Consider the following 21,704-nt stretch of genomic DNA (forward strand, 5'->3'; position numbering starts at 1 on the left):
ACCCTCACATTCCCAGAATTTCTGGACTCTGCTGATCAATAGTGTATCACTAGCTAAAGAAGGGTAAGTAAGAAGGACAAATAGAAAAGACTAAAGGTCACTAGGTTTAGTCCTATAAGGAATATTCCTCCAAGTCATGTATTGTCAATTTTGTTTTATATCTCTCAGGTAGGGTCTCTCCCCATTTTGCAAAGATATAAAAGCTCAGTTGAATGGACATTTGAGAAGCTAGGATACCAAAAATTTTTGGTAGAAAGTGATAGCAAATGTCCTAGAAATGGGGGGAAATGCTTACCATTGATTCAATTTTCTGGCTCATTTTTGTGAAATTTTCAGAAGCCTCTTTTCCAAACTCATCATATACTTTGTTACTTGTAAATGACAATGTGCTGTAGTAATTGTAGGTCTTCTTTTGATCTATAAGGAAAGAGGCAAAAATGTATCATACTTTTTCTCAGATGTGTGTAAAGCATCAGGCATTTCCTTGTTTGGTAGTTGCTAGACAGAATGAGACAGGAAAAAATTTCCCACCCAGATTATCTCCATCATCCTGCTCTGAGCTTCATGGTTATCTCAAAAATAAAAGACAACAACATTCATCATTATAAGATTTAGAGTGTAAAATCATTATAAGATTTAGAGTGTAAAATCCATACGAAATGCTCGGTGTTCCCGTACGCTAATTAGTCACATGGATATTTCTGAATAAACCACAAGAAGCAGCTAGTCAGGCCATCTGAACTTCTGAATAGATTCAGAAGCTTCCCAACAGCAAACACATCTTTATATTTTAAAAGTAGATTTCTTCCAATTCCGTAAACTACCCATCAATTCTGGCTGCAAGGACTCTAGAATAAGAAAATTTATTCTGGCTAAAGAAGGAGGTGAAGGTAGGGATTAAAATGCCAGGAGTTCAGTGTATAGAATTTTAAGGAGCTAGAGTTGCCACCTTGGTAACCCTCCAGGGACACTACATAGTCTCACCTGGTTCCCTTGGCTCTCCGTTTATTTTCTCCCCCCAGCCAGAGGCATTGGCTTTTTTGTTTCTTTAGCCAATGTCTCCACTTTCTGCATCCAGTTCAAGCAGCCCAAGTTTTTGGTCTGCTGAAGAATTAATGCAGCATAGCTTTTCTTCTACTCTCTTTTACATGAAGCAAGCACAGAGCTAAGAAGATTCTTTCAATGAGATATTAATGCTGACTATGTTTTGTGTGAGAGATTGTGCCAAGCATTAGGAATACAATGGTGACCAAGACTGTTGTGTATGGTTATAATAGGAAAATGGAGTTTGCCTCATTCAACCTGAGTTTCTCTCTTGCTTCTCATTCTTTCTCTCACTTAAACACCAGAGGGAAAGGAAATTAACATTAGACACCTGTATCCCTAGCATATTCACATGTCTCACTCAGTTTAAAATAACCCTCATAAGAAAGCAATGTTATCTGCATCTAACAGTAAGGACTGTAGTCTCAGAAATGTAAATGCATTTGTCCAACCTCAACATAAGATTGCCAGAAAAGATTAAATTGGGTTTCAACCTAACATCTAACTCCCAAAGCACACATTTTCATGATACACTGCTTCTTGGAATGGAGAAAACCAAACTCACTCACTGAAGCCATAGGAGAAATCTCTAGTTATGCATGAGAGCTATCAGAAAAAAAAAAAAACAAAAAACACAACTCTACCAGATCATTCTGGTCATTCTGAGGATTTATTGGGATAGAAAGGGAAGCCACTGGTCAGACTTGGACAAGACCTGGGGAAAGAGTAGTGATTTGTAAAGGAGATGGATGGTGCTGAACGATCAAGCTCTCCTAAGCATTTGCCACCTAAGTGAGGGTCTAGGGAGGATTTTCCTTCCTCCTTTCCTGGCCCTGAATGGCCTGTGTGACCTGAAATGCAAACAGATCACAATATACACAATTTCAAGTATGATTTTTAATATATTGAAATAATGACCAACAGTTTACCTTCAGTCTAAAGCTAGGTCCAAGACTCGGCATTTCTAACAAGCCCCTAGGTTCTGCTGATGTTGCTGGTACCAAATCACACAATGAATAGTAAGGTTCTAAAAAAGAGGTAAACATACTCTTCTATATCCTTAGACTTGTTTTTTTTAATTATTAGATTGAATTATTTGAAAGTGCCATTTATATAGGTTAAAAATGGTCAAATATCAGCAATTTCATATGCTACAACTAAATTAACAAATTACTATAATCAATATTTTAATTTGCCTGATAGAGTCAAATCGGTTGCTAGGTGTCAAAACACATTTGCAGTTGACAGAATTATATGGCATGTGTAGTTGATGAAAAATACCAGAGAGTGTTAACAGAAAAGTAAGAAAAATGAACATGAGTTGGCTAATAATATTCTAACAGAAATTATTCATTGTAGGTGATTCTATAACCCACAGTGATGTTCATAGGAGACATACTGCTATTGTTCAAGTTACTGAAGAGATAGAAACATAGTCCCAAAGGCCACCAGACAAACTGCACACACAGTTCTATGTTGCCTGGGTTTTATGCCAAAATGATGTTTTTCCAAGCCTGATCATCTCCATCTTTATCTGCCTGTTTCTACAATAGATTTGTTTGGCTCACTTTGGTTCTCTAGGCATGACAGCTCCTAAATGCTCATGTGCTTTATCTACTCTGTTCTTATGTTACATCTGTAAACAGAAGATAGGGGACAAATATGACAGCAACACATATCATAACAATCCCTATTTATTCAGGTGTATTGTGTGAGCAGTGGAAGTTGTGTGTTCCACATTACTCAGGTGATCATCCCAACAATAGGATATATAGGAACAGGGCACTGGAGAAATATTACCAGGTTTTTATTGTATGTGTATGAGTAAAATTTGTAAGCTTTATAATACATGACTTGGAAAGAGGCAAAGGGGAAGTACTAAGGAAAATTTTCTCTCACTGAAGTAATGAGATCCCTAACATTACTAGGAATTCCTTGTTAAGTCAGACAAGCCTAAATATGCTCCCAGAAAATATCATAGGTATGATTCATTCATTTTTATCATTCAGCGTTCAATAAACATTAATTATCTAACATGTGCTAGGAACTTGCTAAGTTCTAGAAATACAAAAGTGCATAAAACATAGTCTTAGACATCCATGGAAATGAATAATGATGTTTGCAGCATAATGAGACTTAGTATATTCAGAACAGAGCTATAGAATTATAAAATTATTTAAGCTATTCTTTTTATATTAAAAACATGTTTCAGAGAAATTATCAAAATGCAGATACCACAAATTCAAAGGCCTGCATGTAGGCAAATTCTATCCCCCTTTCAAAAAAATCTTTAAATACTTTTTCTTTAAATTTTCCAGAAATAATCCACCTTGTTTAGGAAATGAAGATTGGATTTGTGTCTGTTAGCACAAGATAACCAATTTACAAATCACCATCTTTCTTCACAGGAAAGCAACTTCTGCAAATTCCCAATTAAATTACAATCATGTGATTAGCTTTTTTGGTTACAGGGCCTTAAATATCAATGCATTATCTAGTCACTAAGGGAGATATTAAACCAATAGATCAAAATGGAGTCAACTAATTAAAACCTGAGACAGAGTAAGAAGGGAACTTCAGAAGGGTTGTTATGCCCTGGAAAAACAGTTCTGAAGTACCCTGGGGAGTTTTCTAATAACAGAGAAGTGTTCATGGTTCATCTAGCAGGGAGGTACCTGATTACCACAGAGTGAACCTCTTTATAATTAACCTTTTCAGCATATCCTGTCTTCTTTAATCACTTGCAATATATCCCAAGATGATTTTAAAATAATGACAATAGACATTTATTCAACATATACTACTATAAGCATTTTTCCAGCTTACTAGTACAAAATAGAGCCTACCAGTTTATAATCTCTGATTGTATAATTTATTGAACTGTAAGGATTTCAATGAGTTGGAGTTATTTTAAATCAAGATGATTTAAAACCCTATGACCTCAAACCTCTCCAAACATTGGACTCTACCTTTCCTATGGTTTTCCCAAAATTAAGACTTGATTATTTCTTGTCAGTGAATATGAAAACTAGCATGATATTCCCAGCAGGAAGCATTGCTACATCAAAGATAGAAGAATCTTCCTTGGCTTGTGCATATTAAATGAGTAACAAGGCAGGTAAAGATCCTTTTGAACTATCCATGCAAACAAATTATGGTAATGAATGAATAAGCCTGAGACAAATCAAAACAGAAATGTAGATCAGGAAATATTTGAGGTAAATCACATGATGCCAGGGCAACCCATACTTACTATATCTTGCATAATGAATGATGAGTCCAATGCACACTGCCAGGACAATTAAGGAAATAAAGGTGATGAGGCCGACAACCCAGGGCTCCAGACAAGCCCTCTTCCTGGCCCTCACCACAGATGACCTGAGAAAGAAAGCAAACGGATGGATTATATTATAATGTACACCATATCCACTCCTTAGGTGAAACAGATATTCCTGGGGAATTAATTCAGGACACTCAGAAGGAAGAATACTGTTTTGGTTTAAAACATACCCCAATCCCAGGCTGCTGAAGCCATTCCTGGCTCTGGTTGCCTGACCTTAGGCAGATAATTTGATTTCTCTGTGCCTCAGTTTCCTTGCTCAAAAAATGAAGATGATAACGATAGCACCAGTCTCAGAGGATTATCATTAAGAATTAAATGAATTACTGTAGGTAAAGTGCCTACAACAGCGCCTAGCATGTAGCAAGTGCAATGTAAGAGTTCGCTATGATTTACTGAGCTGGTCACATGCAAGATACTTTCAGGCACTGTACAAGCTATGAAAATGTTTAAAGCCTATTTCCATCATATAATTTTAAATGGCCTATGATACATGTTAGGGCTTCCCTGATGGTTCAGTGAGTAAAAAATCTGCCTGCAATGCAAAGACACAGGAGATGCAGGTTCAAGTCCTAGGTCTGGAAGAGCTCCTGCAGAAGGAAATGGCAACCCACTCCAGTATTCTTGCCTGGAAAAGAATTCCTCCCATGGACAGAGGAGCCTGGTGGGCTACAGGCCAAAGGGCTGCAAAGAGTTGAATTCAACTGAGTGACTAAACACACAGACCACCAGGGAACTCCCTAAATCCTAAACTTTGGGGCTTCACAGGTGGTACTAGTGGTAAAGAACCTCCTTGCCAATATAGAAGTAACTCAGTCTCTGGGTCAGGAAGATCCCATAGAGTCAAACACGACTGATACCACTTAGCATGCACATGATATATGTTATAGATTGAACCATATCAGGTTCCAGGCAAAGCTCCTAATTCTATTCTCGTAATATTTTTCTGAAACAAACTTCGAGGATACACATAACTCTAGAAAAGAACCAGAGTTCTTTTCTACAGAGCCAGAGTGTTTGAACTGATGTTTACCTCTAAACTTCAGCAATGCTTCAGGAAATCCCCTCTGCATGCAACTTCCTCAACCTCTCCCATTTGTTCTGCTTTAAAAATATGTTACTGAAAAATGCTGATCAACCTGCTTTTTGTTTGATTAGTAAAGTTACCATTCCCTTGTGTTACAATAGCTTCTAAACAAACTCAAAAGTTAGAGAAAATGAAAAGTCAGAGTGGGCCAAGTTGTTGAATCATGATGCTGTTATTTTCGATTTCTTGGGGTATTTATCATGCTGGTAGAAACAAGGCATGTGTTCTTGTCTCCACAGAAGGCTGGTACATGAGAACTGGGGGAAAGGAGAGGGTTATCCTGGAAGGTGGATTCAGAATAAAGAGAATTCCAAGCCCAACCCTTTCCTTACCAACTTGGACAAGTTATTTAGACCCTGAACTAAGTTCCTCTATCTGGCAATAAGAGACAGGCCACCCACTGTCTAAAGCACATGGTTGACTGTAGGACCCTGATTGAGATCACGAATGTGAAAACTTCTTGAAAATTGTGAAGAATTTTACAGTAAATAATTGTTGCTTACAGAAACCAAGGGGACTCCATTTCCTGGTGATTCAGGACTTGTTTAGTCACTAAGTCATATCCAACTCGTTCATGACCCCATGGACTGTAGCCCGGCAGGCTCCTCTGTCCATGGGATTTCCCAGGCAAGAATACTGGAACGGGTTGCCATGCCCTCCTCCAGGGGGTCTTCTGGACCCAGGGATTAAACCCACATCTCCACATTAGCAGGTGGATTCTTTACCACTGGGCCACCAGGGAAGCTTGATACAGGACTGCTGCTGCTGCTGCTAAGTCACTTCAGTCATGTCCGACTCTGTGGGACCCCATAGACGGCAGCCCACCAGGCTCCCCTGTCCCTGGGATTCTCCAGGCAAGAACACTGGAGTGGGTTGCCATTTCCTTCTCCAATGCATGAAAGTGAAAAGTGAAAGTGAAGTCGTTCAGTCGTGTCCGACTCTTAGCGACCCCATGGACTGTAGCCTACCAGGCTCCTCTGTCCATGGGATTTTCCAGGCAAGAGTACTGGAGTGGGGTGCCATTGCCTTCAGAAGTGGTATAATCGGTCACTGGCCGATTATAATTTGGTCACTGGCACACCTTCATCCCATCTTGACTCTGTCTCAATGTCCTGTTCAGTGGGAACACTGTCACAGAAGCCAATAGTGTCATCACTACAGACCTCTGCCCCTGCTGAAGTCACTGGGATGTAGTGAAGGCTCCAGGGATCTACTTGATCTCGTCCCTTGGTTCTGTGATTTCCCCGTGGGGCTGTAGCCAAGGAAACTTTATCTTCCTCTCCCCAATTTCTTCCATCTCCAGTTTTCCTTTAAGTGGGATTCCAAACACCTGTTCCTAGAATGACGATTACTGAAGTATAAAAAGACTTCTTCACTTGTGCAAATTTCTTATGTGAAGATGTGCCTAAGAAGCTTATAAACTGATACCTGTCCCTCCATCCCTGAATGCTTGCTATTCACTTGTTGCAGAGGAAAGGAGATGTGTACAGCAGACATAAGCAAAATGTTAGAGGGAATGTTCAGAGGGAAAGGCTTCATAACTAATTTCAACACATGCCAGATGAATATAATTTGTAATTGTAGGAAACAATTGATATAATCATTAAACAAATGTGTAAAATTGTGAAATATAAGACAAGTTATATTGTCTTATATTGTACAATAACTCTTCATTGAGATAGAAAATTTTAAAAAGCAGCCACTAAATTTATGAGGTAGTATTTACCTGTATCAGCATACAAAAGACCAATGAACTATTTTAATGAAGAAATGTTACAGAATAATATGCATCGTATGTTTGGCTTTTGTAAATGTTAATAATAAAAATACATGTGTGTGTGCATAGAGAAGTATATTAGAAAAACAGAAAATTTTTTAATAGTAAGAAGTGAAATAACAAAAGTAAGTGAGCAACTTTTAATTTATGTATTTTTTATGATGGATTCTTTTTAAAAGGAAATATCATGGCTTTCAAATTAAATGAGAGAGAAACTAAGGAGGACAGTTATACATGTCTTTTAAAAAATTTTTTAATTAGAGTGTAGTTGCTTTATAATATTGTGTTAGTTTCTGCTGTACAGCAAAGTGAGTCAGCTGTATGTATACATGTATCCCCTCCCTCTTGAACTTCCCTCCCATCCTCCCCACCCAATCCTCTCTGGGTCATCACAGAGCACTGCACTGAGCTTCCTGTGCTATACAGCAGCTTCCCATTAGCTAACTATTTTACATGTGATAGTGTATATATATCAGTGCTACTCTCTCCATTTGTCCTACCCTTTCCTTCCCCCACCCATGTCTACATGTCCATTCTCTACACCTGCATCTCTATTTATGCCATGCAAACAAATTCAGCTGTATCTTTTTTCTAGATTCCATATATATGCATTAATATACATGTCTTTTCATGGAGTTCCTATCTCTAACTTGTTTGAGATACTACTGTGTCTTCTGTTTCTCTCTCCCACCTCTCAAAACTATTTTAGAGATGCTCTGTCTTTGGTGGCTTTGAGGGAAATAATAGGGATAGCAGAGAATAAACCAAGAGAACCCATTAAAAACACTCTGAATAATTAAGAGAGTAAATTTTTGATTCTGATCACCAGCTTATTTATTGTACAGTGTGATACCAGAAGATTCTATTCTCTCCCTTATTTTCTACATATGAAAGACAAGGATAAGAACTATAGTCCCTTCCTAATTTGATAAGCTCTTAGAGAGAAAAAATGATAAAATATTTTATTACTTTGAGCTGCCAAGTAGAAAATCATTGTACAAATAGTAAGAATTACTATTATCATTATTTTAATTATTAATAATAATGGCAATGTCCATATTACTGAGATTTTGTCATTGGAAACATCTCTTCCCTTCCCTGTATGGCATTGTTTTTCAAACTGATTAACCCTGTTTCTTAATTACTTTTTGGTTTGCTCTCTCTGCAAGTGATTCGGAGAAGGCAATGGCACCCCACTCCAGTACTCTTGCCTGGAAAATCTCATGGATGGAGGAGCCTGGAAGGCTGCAGTCCATGGGGTCGCACAGTCGGACACGACTAAGAGACTTCACTTTCACTTTTCACTTTCATGCATTGGAGAAGGAAATGGCGACCCACTCCAGTATTCTTGCCTGGAGAATCCCAGGGACGGGGGAGCCTGTTGGGCTGCCGTCTATGGGGTCGCACAGAGTCGGACATGACTGAAGTGACTTAGCAGCAGCAGCAGCTCTGCAAGTGGTTCAGTGTTGAATTGCTCCAAATTAGATGTAGTGGAAATGTGCTAAAAAAAAAAAAAATAGAGGAACAAATCTATTTTATGTATCAACAGACACCTGTGTAACTAACCCCTTCCTGCACATAAACCCTTGTCCAATTATGACTGGGGTCTGTTGAAAATTTTCTGAACCTCCTCATGTAAAACTACCTTCAGATAGACTAGATAAATTCTAATAGCTTCAGTGGTATCAAATTTCTTTCTTTCTAAGATTTTTCTTTTCAACTACGACATGTTTAAATAGACAGTGAATGTAACAGGTGAATATAGCAGTTAAAATATGGTTATATATGTGGCAAAAAATATGGTTATACATAGTGGTAAAAAACCAGCCTGCCAATGCAGGAGACTTAAGAGATTCTGGCTTGATCCCTTGGTCAGGAAGAGACACTGGAAGAGGAAATGGCAACCCACTCCAGTGTTCTTGGAGAATCCCATGGACAGAGGAACCTGGTGGCCTACAGTCCATAGGGTCACACAGAGTTGGACACGACTGAAGAGACTTAGCACGGCATGGCATATTTTTATAAGCCCCAAATTGCCAGAAGGCAAGTCCAGAGTTGCATTATCATGATCACTTCTTAATGTGTCATTTTCTAGAATAGTGTACAAGGAAAAGCAGGAGCATTAATAAAAATGTGAGGGGGAAAAAGGTATTTATACTATCACAGATAAACCTCATGGCAAGCATTGGAGAACCATATGACAAGGCTCACAGTGCTTCAGCAGAAAGTTTACCAAAACAAATGCCAATGTAAAACTACCACCATGGACTGATTAATAATGGATATTGAACTCGCTCTCCAGTCTCCATAAGGGTGGTGGTGGTTTAGTTGCTAAGTTGTATCCGACTCTTGCGACCCCATGGACTGCCAGGCTCCTCTGTCCATGGGATTTTCCAGGCAAGTGGGTTGCCATTTCCTTCTCCAGAGGATCTTCCTGACCCAGGAATCGAACCTGGATCTCCTGCATTGCAGGCAGATTCTTTACCGACTGAGCTATGAGGGAAGACCCTTCTGTAAGGGTGAGCAGTGCTAATATTCTTAGCTGGAATGTTTCATTTGCTCAGTCCAGTTGAGCTGTTTTGAATGAACATGTGCACAACATCTATAAAGCTGGTGATCTCAATACATTATTAACTACTTAAGCTACAGATCAGCAAAGTTTTTGGTGAAGGCCGCGTAGTAACTGCAGGCTTCCCTTGTGGTTCAGCTGGTAAAGACTCCTCCTGCAATGAGGGAGATCTGGGTTTGATTCCTGGGTTGGGAAGATCCCCTGGTGAAGGGAAAGGCTACCCACTCCAGTATTCTGACCTGCAGAATTCCATGGACTGTATAGTCCATGGGGTCACAAAGAGTTGACAGGACTGAGCAACTTTCACTTTCACTTTCATAGTAATTTTAACAGATTTCTGTGAAGGTCCCATAGTAGTAGCAGATTTCTGGATTTCTATTGCAACTAGTCAGCTATGCCATTGTAGTTTAAAGGCAGCTACAGCTAATATAAACAAAAATGAATATGGCTGTGTTCAATAAAACTTTATTTCTGCACACCGAAATTTGAATTTTGTATAATTTTCACTTATAAATTTTTTTTTATTCATTTCAACCATTTAAAAGCTATAATTCTTAGCTCAAGCACTGTACAAAAATAGATGGTGGTACAGGTTTGGCTCTTGGGCCACAGATTACTGATGGCTGTTGTAAGCACCGTCCTACAAGTCAATGTTAATTGTGTTGAGAACTTATAATAATTGCAGTTTTTAGTCTCAACTACATGGCAAATCTAATGCAACATGTCTCTAATCCCATTACCACTGACCTTGTTCTGACAAATCTCACTAAAACTCATCCTACAGCTTATTTCCCTAATCTCTAAATCATTGTCTATTACAGTAAACTGTTCTTCTGGAAATGATAGAGCCAATGACTGAAACCACTTGAAATCCAAGTTGGCCTCAGTTGGCCTGGCATTCCCCTTCTTCCGCATGAGCTTTCTGGCTGTTTGTCTTTGCTCCTGCTACCTCCTATATAGAGTAACTTAGAGTTTGTATTTTGCTTTCATCATAGATGCCTCTGTATACATAAGATTCAGTTCAGAAAAGTCCCCTCCACTTCAGTAAGTTTTATTCACCCCTAAGTGTCACATCAGAATGTACATTTTGAGTTCCCTTGAGGATAATGTCTGAGCCTTACTTATCTCTATTCTCTGACCACTCTGCTGCTCAAGATACATTCACAGAGGGAACTGAATAAAAGTTGATTACTCCAAATTGAACTGATCATTTGTCAGTACCACAGTATGGGTTTCAACCTCCTGTCTTTCACAGCACTCTGGTCTGCCTCAGTCTTACACACAAAACTGGAATACTGCACACAGGAAAAGACAAGTCAGTCATTATGAAGACTATTTACTATTTAAGTAAAACATGATTTTCCTAAAACACTTTAATGTAATAATTAAACTTTTGGTTAATATGCTTATTTTACCTGTTTAAAATATATAATTTTCCAACTGTGATTTTATCTAGCTACTGTTAAGTATTATTGCAGCACGGAAAAATGATAAAATAAGGGGACATTAATTTCAGGAGACGTATATTATTTGGGATCATCAAATGTCTGTACATAATTACGATATTCAAACAAAAGCATAAGGAAAGATATCATGATGAAGTAACAGCATAGTCCCTTATGATGTTTTCATGCTCATGTTCAGTCACCAAGTGGTGTCCGACTCTTTGTGACCCTATAGCTGCCTCTCTGGCTCAGTGGCAAAGTAAAGAATCCCCCTGCTAATGCAGGAGACATGGATTCGATCCCTTGGTCAGGAAGATCCCCTGGAAGAGGAAACAACAACCTACTCCAGTACTCTTGCCTGGAAAATCCCACGGACAAAGGAGCCTGGCAGGCTACAGTCCATGGGGTCACGAAGAGTCGAACACAACTGAACACACAACTTATGACATTACCAGTTCCCTCAGTCAGTGCTTCAGTTTTAAAATATCAATTGATAAATATTGATTCAGGTTTTATTTTATATTTAGCTCATTTCTCTATATCATAGAGTGTGCCTGCTTGTTTCATCCACACAAATACTTCAGATACTTTGTGCTTTGTGGAAGGCTTGTATACACAGGTACTGGTAAGATCTTCAATCTTATGAGATTAGAGTCTTACTATGAACTAGAACGACACTATTAAAATATCCAAGGTGGAACCAAAATTTTGAATATATGTTCATGGATCATATGTTTTCATTGCCATGTTTTGTTTTCTTTTAAGAAATACGAATGCATTACTCCTTATAAAGTTACAAACAACATGTTTGTGTTGTGTCCACTGTTATACGAATATACATATAAATTATCTGATAGCATCAGCCAGCCCCTTGGACTGAATTATGTGTGTATTCCCTACAATAATAACTATGAATAGTTCTCAAAGAGAAGTTACAGTCATAGCAAAGTAGTAATCTAATTTCTAGACAGTTGTTTCCATTTTCTTTTTATAGCACCAAGATAAATGGTGGGAAGCTCATTGTTTTTATTATAAATGTTTTAATTTATATTCTATCTTGTTCTAGATTGATTTAAGGTACCCCCATAAAGATATATGGGTTTCTCTGGTGGCTCATATGGTAAAGTATCTGCCTGCAATGCAGGAGACCTGGGCTCAATCCCTAGGTTGGGAAGATCCTCTGGAAAAGGGAATGGCTACCCACTCCAGTAGATATATACTTACATTTAATAATCATTAAAATATATATAGCATTAAATTACATTTATATATTGTTTTATTTAGAGATGCAGGAAGAAAGTAAAACATAAGTGAAAACACAAAATGAGACTAGTACTAAAACTACTTATCATAATTCCCCTTCTGGATACTTCCTCAAGTCAGACCACAAAATTTGAAGCTTTCTAGCAGCCAACTCAAAAACAAAACAAGGAAAACAATAAACCCTGTTCATGTACATTCTTCACAGTACCCATAATATAAAACCTGAACAATTATTTGGCTGCAGTGAAATTCTTTTAGATTCTAATAGAATACTCGGTAATGTCATGAACAATATTCTCTGTAATATTCTTAGCATAGAAACAAAAATTAATTTTATAATAATCTTAATATGTTCCTCAATACTGGAAAATAGCACCAATTATTATTTAGTGAAAACAATTTTATGTGGGGGGGGCAGTGTGAAATTATTTATATCAGGCTCTAAGATAATTTTTTATCTAACAACACTTCACTAATTATTGAAATGGCTCTGTGTGGCATTTTCACATTATAAAGAAGCTAAAAGTTATTAAAATCATAGACATAAGAATACAGTATTACTGAGTGCAGTAGTAAATTTTTAATAAGCATTGTATTACTTAATGCAATAGTAAGTTTTTAGTAAATATTGGAAAAGACAGAAAACCCTACCACTAACTGTTAACTTAGACAAAACCCATAGCTTAATGATTCTTGTATTTAACTGACCATAAAACTCAAGTGATAATATTTTTCATCCTGCCTATATTAAAAGGAATTTGTGATTACACATATGTTATCATCAGACTTTTTTGGACACTTGTTATTATATAAGCATTAATGACAATTCAACAGTAAGGAATGTCTCTGATCTCAACTGTGTTTTCAACCTGCTCTTTGTTAAGTTCCCAGCCAGATATTGTATAGCACAGGAAACTACAAACTGAGATTTAGGTTGGCACTCTGCCTGACCTCTAGAAATTTATAGTCACAGATAGATGGGATACAAAAATTTAAAGATTGTATTAAGTAACTAGATATGGGTCTATATACTTATAAAGTGAGCTATTTTAGTCCTTAATTACAGTAACATATTTGCTTTATTTTCTTTAAACTTTCCAGGTCAACATAGTAAGTCAAAATGACCTGAGTAGGCAATTTTAAAGGCAGCAGTTTCACATAGAAATGTTGAGACATCATTGCAGCCAGCCATAGGGAATTGTATGCACTTGAAAATGTGGAAGAAAAACAAGCATCAACAGGGAGTACATGAGTAATTTTGGCAGGAGTATCAGAAGAAAAAAATGAGAAAACTGACCCAGAGCCATTCTTGAAGCTGCTAATATACGGCACTGACCTTCAGAATTTTTTGTAGCATTAGATGTCCTCCTACCAAATCTTTCCCATGACTTTGTCTAGATGCCTCTTATAACAGTTCACATGATGTAGCAGAAATAACTCTGAACTGAAAGACCAGTGACCTGTGTCTCTATATTAGAGCTTTTATTTAAGAACTAAGTCCCTTCATATAAGTTTTTTTCAGATGAGAAATCTGAGAGCACATTCAACATCCCAGAAGTTCCAGCAACTCGTAATTCCCAATTTAAATGGTGTTGGATATGCTCTCATTTTTTCATTTGTAAGAAACATTTGGAATTTTAATTGATCTACATACACTTTAGTTTCCACCAAAGCTAGTGTTCCATGCCTCAAATAACCTAAGAAATGTTCAACATTATTACAATTAAAATTTACAATTTTCTAAGCAATCAACTTTAGCATAATTTTTCACACGTATCATTTTTCTAATGGATGATGCCAGATTATTTGGCATGGTCAAATGACATGGTCAATTGAAATAATCTGAATTTTATATGAGAAAGTCATAAAGTTTCTTGACTACTTACACCTAAGCCAGTTTTAAAAGTCCCAAACTTGTAAAATTGCATTTTGTACAAATCACTGATGGGCCTTAAAATTAGAATGTGCCAGCTGGAACATGTGTTAAGACTCTGTGGTGTCCTCCTCATTGTTTTTTCCCTGGCAAGCATTGTATGCCATATACAAAGAATCCCTTAGAAAATCTAGAAGTTTATGTACATAATAAAACCCATATGAATTAATTTAACAATGAGGAAGAATTGGAAAGTGTATGGATTCTGTTAATGTTTATATTATTCTTACAAAAGTGGGATTTTTGGTTAGTGAATTTCCTGTACCAATTGCTGACCTATAATATAACGGATGTATTGAGTTTTAACTTTTGGATGGAACATGAATTTGTAAAATTAATCATTGGATTATATACTCACCTTAACTTAGTTATAATTTAATGTATTTTCATTGTATAGTAGCAGTGAAATATGCTCAGATTCATATTAACATAGGGTAGAATTAATAGTCCAAATTAACACCATAAAAGTATAAGAAAAGTATTATCCTATCCAAAAGAACTAAATATTTTCAGTCACCAATGTCTGTGGCTTTAATTCACATCTAAATGCTAATGGCTACCAAATCTATATATGCAGATCACTTGTCTAAACTTCATACCCATGTGTCTATCTGCCTACTGTTCACAACAGGACATACCTCTCATCATTCAAATTTAGCATGTCTGTGCTAGAGACTCATGGGTGCCTATTCCAAATATTTTCCTTAGTTGTAGAATCTTTGACTTCTGGTTGGACATATGGCCCCCTGGAAAATAGAAGTGTCCCTTATTCATGAATCTCCATATGGATTTAAGTTCTGACCAGTGGAGTCTCTATCCCAGTGGGTAGAATCCTAATGTGCTAGTTGGAGTTCAGGCAATCACACTGAACCATGATTGGGAGGCTGTATGTTCATGCTCATGGGACAGCACAGCAATGGAAGCCTGGATTCCTAAATACTTGGTGAATCTCCCTATCAGCCATTACTTTCCTAACTCCAGACTTGCCTTACATTAAACTGAAATAAAATGACATTTTATATAAGACACTTTAAGTTTCCTCTCAGTCATAGCTGAACTGGAACTAATCCATTATGCAAAACAGATTAGTTGCAACCAAGGTAAATTGTGATTTTTTAATGTAATGATCTTTGTGACAAGAGGACATTCAAGAAATAGTTTTACTAATTACCTTGCAAGTTTTATATATGAGAGATGCATAAAGTATTTTACTTAGTATTCTCTGGCCACACAATTTTGAGATACGAGTAATAAGTCTGATGCTAATAAAAAAGGAAACCAAGATCCCACTTAGGATTCATTGTAACAAGTTCTATGACTTTATGCAAATAACTTCTATTTTCTTGTTTAGTGGATATAGGTCTGGGCTTTGGGGTCAAACAGCTTGGGTTTAGGCCCAGTTCTGCTTCTCACTTGCTGCAAGCAAGTTACCCCCTCTAGGTCTGCATTTCCCCTCCTATAGACATAATGATAGAACCTAACTGTCTGGTTCTTTCAAGCGTAAATGAAATAACACATATAGAGCAATTGGCATCATGACAAGTAAACAGTACATGGTCAACAAATGTTGGCTTTGTCATTATTCCTCCTTCATAATGAAGAATTAAGTTGCTTTCAAAGCAGGTTGAAAAATCCCTCAATTCCCTCATGTGCCTGAGGGGATAAGGAGATGATAGAGCAGGTAAGGCCTCCAAGTCTCAGTCCCACTCCACCCATAGCAACACTGCTCCATACAGCAGGGGTTTGCATGAATCTTGTGTGTAAACAGATGGGGAAACAATGGAAACAGTGAGAGACTTTACTTTCCTGGGCTCCAAAATCACCGCAGATAGTGACTGCAGCCATGAAATTAAAAGGTGCTTGCTCCTTGGAGGAAAAGCTATGACAAACCTAGACAGCATATTAAAAAGCAGAGACATTACTTTGCTGACAAAGGTCCATCTAGTCAAAGCTATGGTTTTTCCAGCAGTCAGGTATGGATGTGAGAGTCGGACCATCGAGAAAGCTAAGCGCTGAAGAATTGATGCTTTTGAACTGTGGTGTTGGAGAAGACCCTTGAGAGTCCCTTGGACTGCAAGGAGATCCAACCAGTCCATTCTAAAGGAGATCAGTTCTGAATATTCATTGGAAGGGCTGATGCTGAAGCTGAAACTCCAAAACTTTGGCCACCTTTGAAAAGCTGGCAAATTGGAAAAGACCCTGATGCTGGAAAAGACTGAAGGCAGGAGGAGAAGGGGATGACAGAAGATGAGATGATTGGACGGCATTACAAACTCAATAGACATTATTTGAGCAAGCTCTGGGAGTTGGTGATAGACAAGGAAGCCTGGCGTGGACATGACTGAGCAACTGAACTGAACTGACCTGTGTGTAAAAATGATTCAACTGGTAAAGAAAATGTGTAAAAGTACTCATCTTTGGAGCTGCCTAACTCTAAAAATCTGTAAATCAAGCCAATGATCAGCCATGAAGTATACAGTTTAGTGCAAAGCTTTAGAACTCTGCTTAAGAAGCCCAAATCTAGCTTTGCTGTTGGATCCAGTAATATATATCCAAGTGCTTAATAATGACTTGAATGTATTTTAAGGTTTGAAAGATTGCTTTGAAATATTTTATATGTATTATTTATTATCTTTGCTATTTTCTGGACTAGGGAAGTGAAGACACTAAGGTTAAGCTAATTATTTAAAGAGCAAGGAAAGTTATCTCTGCTTAACCAAGAGAGTGGGATTCCCTGGTAGCTCAGATGGTAGAGAATCCACCCGCAGTGCAGGTTCGATCCCTGGGTTGAGTTTGATCCCTGGGTTGGGAAGATCCCTTGGAGGAGGGCATGGCAACCCAATCCAGTATTCTTGCCTGGAAAATCTCATGGACAGAGGAGCCTGGCGGGCTACAGTCCATGAGTGACTGAGCACATAGTACAACCAAGAAAGCACTTGAGATTCTAGGGATCATGATGTGGTGGTGGCAGCAGGGAGTATTAGAGAGTTCAGGCCCAGAGTTAGAGGTGTATGTTCAAACTCCAGTTCTACCAATCACTTAGAGATTTGGAAGTCTCAGTCTTCCTAATCTTTGGTTTTCCTATCTGTAAAATCATGATCATATTAAAATTGTCTGCCTCACAGTTGTTGATAGGTGTCAAATAAGATTATATGTTGAAGTTTTGTGTAAAGAACATATGTGCATATATAATATATCCATATATATGTATATACATATATATCCTACTATATATACATATATATATATCTTCTGAATTTTACTATGATCTGATAAGCTTTTAATGTGCAATAATCAATTTTTTAAAGTCCATACATTTCTATACAAATTCAAATGGCAGTAATAACAACAGCAACAATAATATCTCCTGGGTCAGGTAGACACCTGTGTTAGTCTAACTCTGCTACTTGGTAACACTGGACTCAGTACACAGGTGAACTGGGAGGACAGATTCCATCTTTAGTATTGACTGACTCACTCATTCATGTGATCACATGTGAATTACCTAATCTTTGACTGTTCAGTTCAGTTCAGTTCAGTCGCTCAGTCGTGTCCGACTCTTTGCAACCCCATGAATTGCAGCACGCCAGGCCTCCCTGTCCATCACCAACCCCCGGAGTTCACTCAGACTCATGTCCATTGAGTCAGTGATGCCATCCAGCCATTTCATCCTCTGTCGTCCCCTTCTCCTCCTGCCCCCAATCCCTCCCAGCATCAGAGTCTTTTCCAATGAGTCAATTCTTCGCATGAGGTGGCCTATGGTATCCCTTAATTTATAGAACAGAGAGAGAAATGCTTCCTGTCTACTAGCCTCAGAGGTCTACTTAGAAGACTATCCATTGAATGATAACATTGTTCCTTGAAAATATAACCTTTATATCTTTTGACACATGAGACAGTTAAATCAGCATAGCAGCATAGCAGTACTGAGGTAGATAGAGGAGGCATTGTGGGGATGGTATAGCATTGTGATTAAGAACCTATGTTTGCAATCAGATAGACCGAGGTTAGGGCTTCCCTGTGGCTCAGATGGTAAAGAATCAGCCTGCAATACGGGATACTCAGGTTCGATCCCTGGGTTGGGAAGTTCCCCTGGACAAGGGAATGGCAACCCACTCTGGTATTCTAACCTGGAGATTCTCCTGGACAGATGAGTATGGCAGGCTACAGTCCATGGGGTTGCACAGAGTTGGACATGACTGAGTGACTAACAGACACACACATACACACAGACCTGGGTTAATTACCAGTTCTTCCATTTATCACCTCTGGGCAAATATTGTTACTTGACTAAGCCTCAGTTTCCTCATCTAGAAAATAGGTATAATAATATAACCATTGCTTTTTTTAATAAAGATTAAATGCACATGATATTTTAGAACAGTAGGTAGCACACTGCACATGTGAAACAAATGATGGCAATTATTACTTTGTTGTGCACTGACGTATAGCTCAACTTTAAAGAGTGCTAAATCCTTCTGTATCTGCTTCTGCAGCTTCAAAAAAGATATCATCTGACATCTTCAGATGAAAGATTGCAAGATACAATTTAATGGTGACTATATAATACTTTGGAATCCACAAATATATTTTGGAATCCAAAATATCTGATTGCAAACTCCAGTCTGTCTGATGGCAAACATAGCTTCTTAATCACAATGCTATACCATCCCCACAATGCTATACCATCCCCACAATGCCTCCTCTATCTACCTCAGTAGTGCTACTGCTATGCTGATTTAACTGTCTCATGTGTCAAAAGATATAAAAGTTATATTTTCAAGGAACAATGTTATCATTCAATGGATAGTCTTCTAAGTAGACCTCTGAGGCTGGTAGACAGGAAGCATATATCTCTATTTTGTTGTTGGCAAATAACATAAGCTTATTTCTATTATCTTGGAGTTATTATTCTAAAAATCTCAGAAATTGCTCAATCATGCAGGCCATGTATGTACATAGGAGAAGGCTGGGCTTGCAGGTTCTGGCACGACGTGGTACCTCTGCAGCCCACTTTTCTTTCTCAACCTCTTAAAATTTTCCTATTCTCTAACCCACTCATTTCAAAACTTTCAAATTATGCTTGAAACAGTGAGACCATTCTTCAAAATTCTCATCCACCATCTTCGATGAGAGTATGTCCAAAGGAGTACGCTTTGAAACGTACTTAGCCGAATTCCTCTGAACTCTAATCCTGAGAAAGCCGTGAAATGCAGACAGAACACCCATTTCAGCACTGACAGTCTTAGAAGACCTCCTCCACAACTGCCTGGTGTCCCCATCCTCAAGGACAAAAGCATCAGGCATGCTCGTAAATCTCAGTGCTGAAAAGAAAGCTGTGATGTTGTTTTATTTTTTGAATGTTTCTCTTTATTCCCATATTTTATTGAAACAAGGCTATTTTGGAGGAAAGCAGACAAAAATGAATAATAACAAAGGTTCACTAGACAGTTACAGCTATTACAGACTAATGAATTTCTTCCATGAAATGGTGCACTAAGATGAACTTGATTTTTACACTATAGCACATGTTGCAATCTTTTTTAGAAAGAAATTATATAATTGAATGCTGATCACTTTTGAGATAGTACATAAAAGTTAGTTCACATTATCTTGTTTAATTACAGAGACAATTTTAAGAAAATTAAGTAAGAACAGTCTATGAATTCTTCAAAACATTTCTAAAGATCAATCAATGAAAATAAAATTATACTACCCTCCTTCCTCCTTTGGTATATATGTCCATTCTTTAATATTAACTGGTATTGACTTGTTTCTTTGCCTATACATTATATAAACAGATATTCCTATACATGCATACACATTTTCTCCATGTGTGTATATGCATATATGTGTGTTTTCCATTTCTTTGTTAGAAAGCAAATTTTCCAAAGACTCTTCTTTTAGCTTCCTACACACAATAGACAGTGTTATAGTCAAAATAATAGACTACAGAGCCAGAAAGGTCAGGGTCAGCTTCTCGATCCAACACTCACTAACCCCGAGCTGCAATTATTTTATCTTTTAAAGGAGAGATCATAATAACAGCTTCTCAAAGGATTGTCAACATTAAATCAGATAGCATTTTACAAAAGGTGTAATACATAATATAGGTGCCCAACAAATCAGTTTCTTCCACAAAGAACTTAGTACAGAATGAGAACTCATTAAAAGCTGTTACATAGACCTGGACTGATCTCAGCTGAAAGAGAAGTGACAGAGACCATTAAACACTTGGAGCACCATCATAAGGCATCTCTGGACCTACACCTCACCCTTCATTATCACTATCTGTTGACTAATTTCAGGGCAGAAAGGAAGATGTTGCTAGATTAATTTTACATTGAGATTTTTCCCTATAAGCAAATAGATTTTTAACCCAAGTAAGACCACCCTCTCTGTCAGACACAAACTACCCAAATTATGTCTGTATCCACCCTTCAGTTTCCCATACATTCTGAAATTATCTTCTCTTCCTTAATCATCACTATATTGTGTAAATGACTACTCTTCTCCCTTGGAGGAAAAGGTGACTGGGAAGAGAACACCTCCCATTAATATATAATTATACCAATTTAAAGAAAACAGAGGGCCACCTCTTTAATAGCTGACCTATTTCATTTCTACTTTAAGTTCTTTCTGTCTTAAAAGTTCCTTTCTTTTTATGGCTTTACACTGTATCAATAAATAAGAATTACACTGTGTAACTTTTAAAAATACAATTCCCATACCTCAACCAGAGATTCATGGGAATTCTTTAATGAGAACTGAAGTTTTCTACTTTTAATAAGTACCCAGTGAATTTAATGGAGGGGATCCATGTGTTATAAGTTGAGAGATAATGCTTATCCTACTGAGTAAAAATTAAAGTTGTTCATTTTGTTTCATTGGAATAGTACTCAGTTTACCTTCATCTGTCTAAACATGTGAAATATTAATGTCTATAAATTCTGTCTGCTGTCAGTGGTTGCTGGTTGTCAGTGCCTGCTGGTGGATACGGTAGGCAGACATGTCCATCAATATTATTATATATTTATATATTATATTATTATTTAATAAATATATTCTTCTTTTCCAAAATCTCTTCCCTGTAAACTTATACCTGAAAAAGTTTTCTTTAACCTTCTGTTGTATTTTTTTTAATAAAAGTAATGTGTTGATTTCTTCATGTTCAAAGGACAGCATAAAATCAGAATTTGGAGAAAACAATAGTATTTGATCTGAATTTCTTCTAACTTTTAAATTC

General features: G+C 37.4%; 1 protein-coding gene across 1 annotated transcript in view; it reads right to left on the reverse strand.

Annotated features, from left to right (window-relative positions):
* LOC113894637 (transmembrane protease serine 11E-like) overlaps positions 1–19,765 on the reverse strand; it is a 52,975-nt gene extending 33,210 nt beyond the window's left edge. The window contains exons 1-3 of the mRNA XM_027545309.1: positions 19,626–19,765; positions 4,298–4,422; positions 296–417 (exon numbers count right to left, since the gene is read on the reverse strand). Of these exons, the coding sequence (XP_027401110.1) occupies positions 296–417; positions 4,298–4,422; positions 19,626–19,765 (387 nt within the window). The remainder of the gene's footprint in view (positions 1–295; positions 418–4,297; positions 4,423–19,625) is intronic.
* Positions 19,766–21,704: the final 1,939 nt, after the last annotated feature.

This window comes from Bos indicus x Bos taurus, chromosome 6 (assembly GCF_003369695.1).
Source record: "Bos indicus x Bos taurus breed Angus x Brahman F1 hybrid chromosome 6, Bos_hybrid_MaternalHap_v2.0, whole genome shotgun sequence".
Taxonomy (NCBI): domain Eukaryota; kingdom Metazoa; phylum Chordata; class Mammalia; order Artiodactyla; family Bovidae; genus Bos; species Bos indicus x Bos taurus.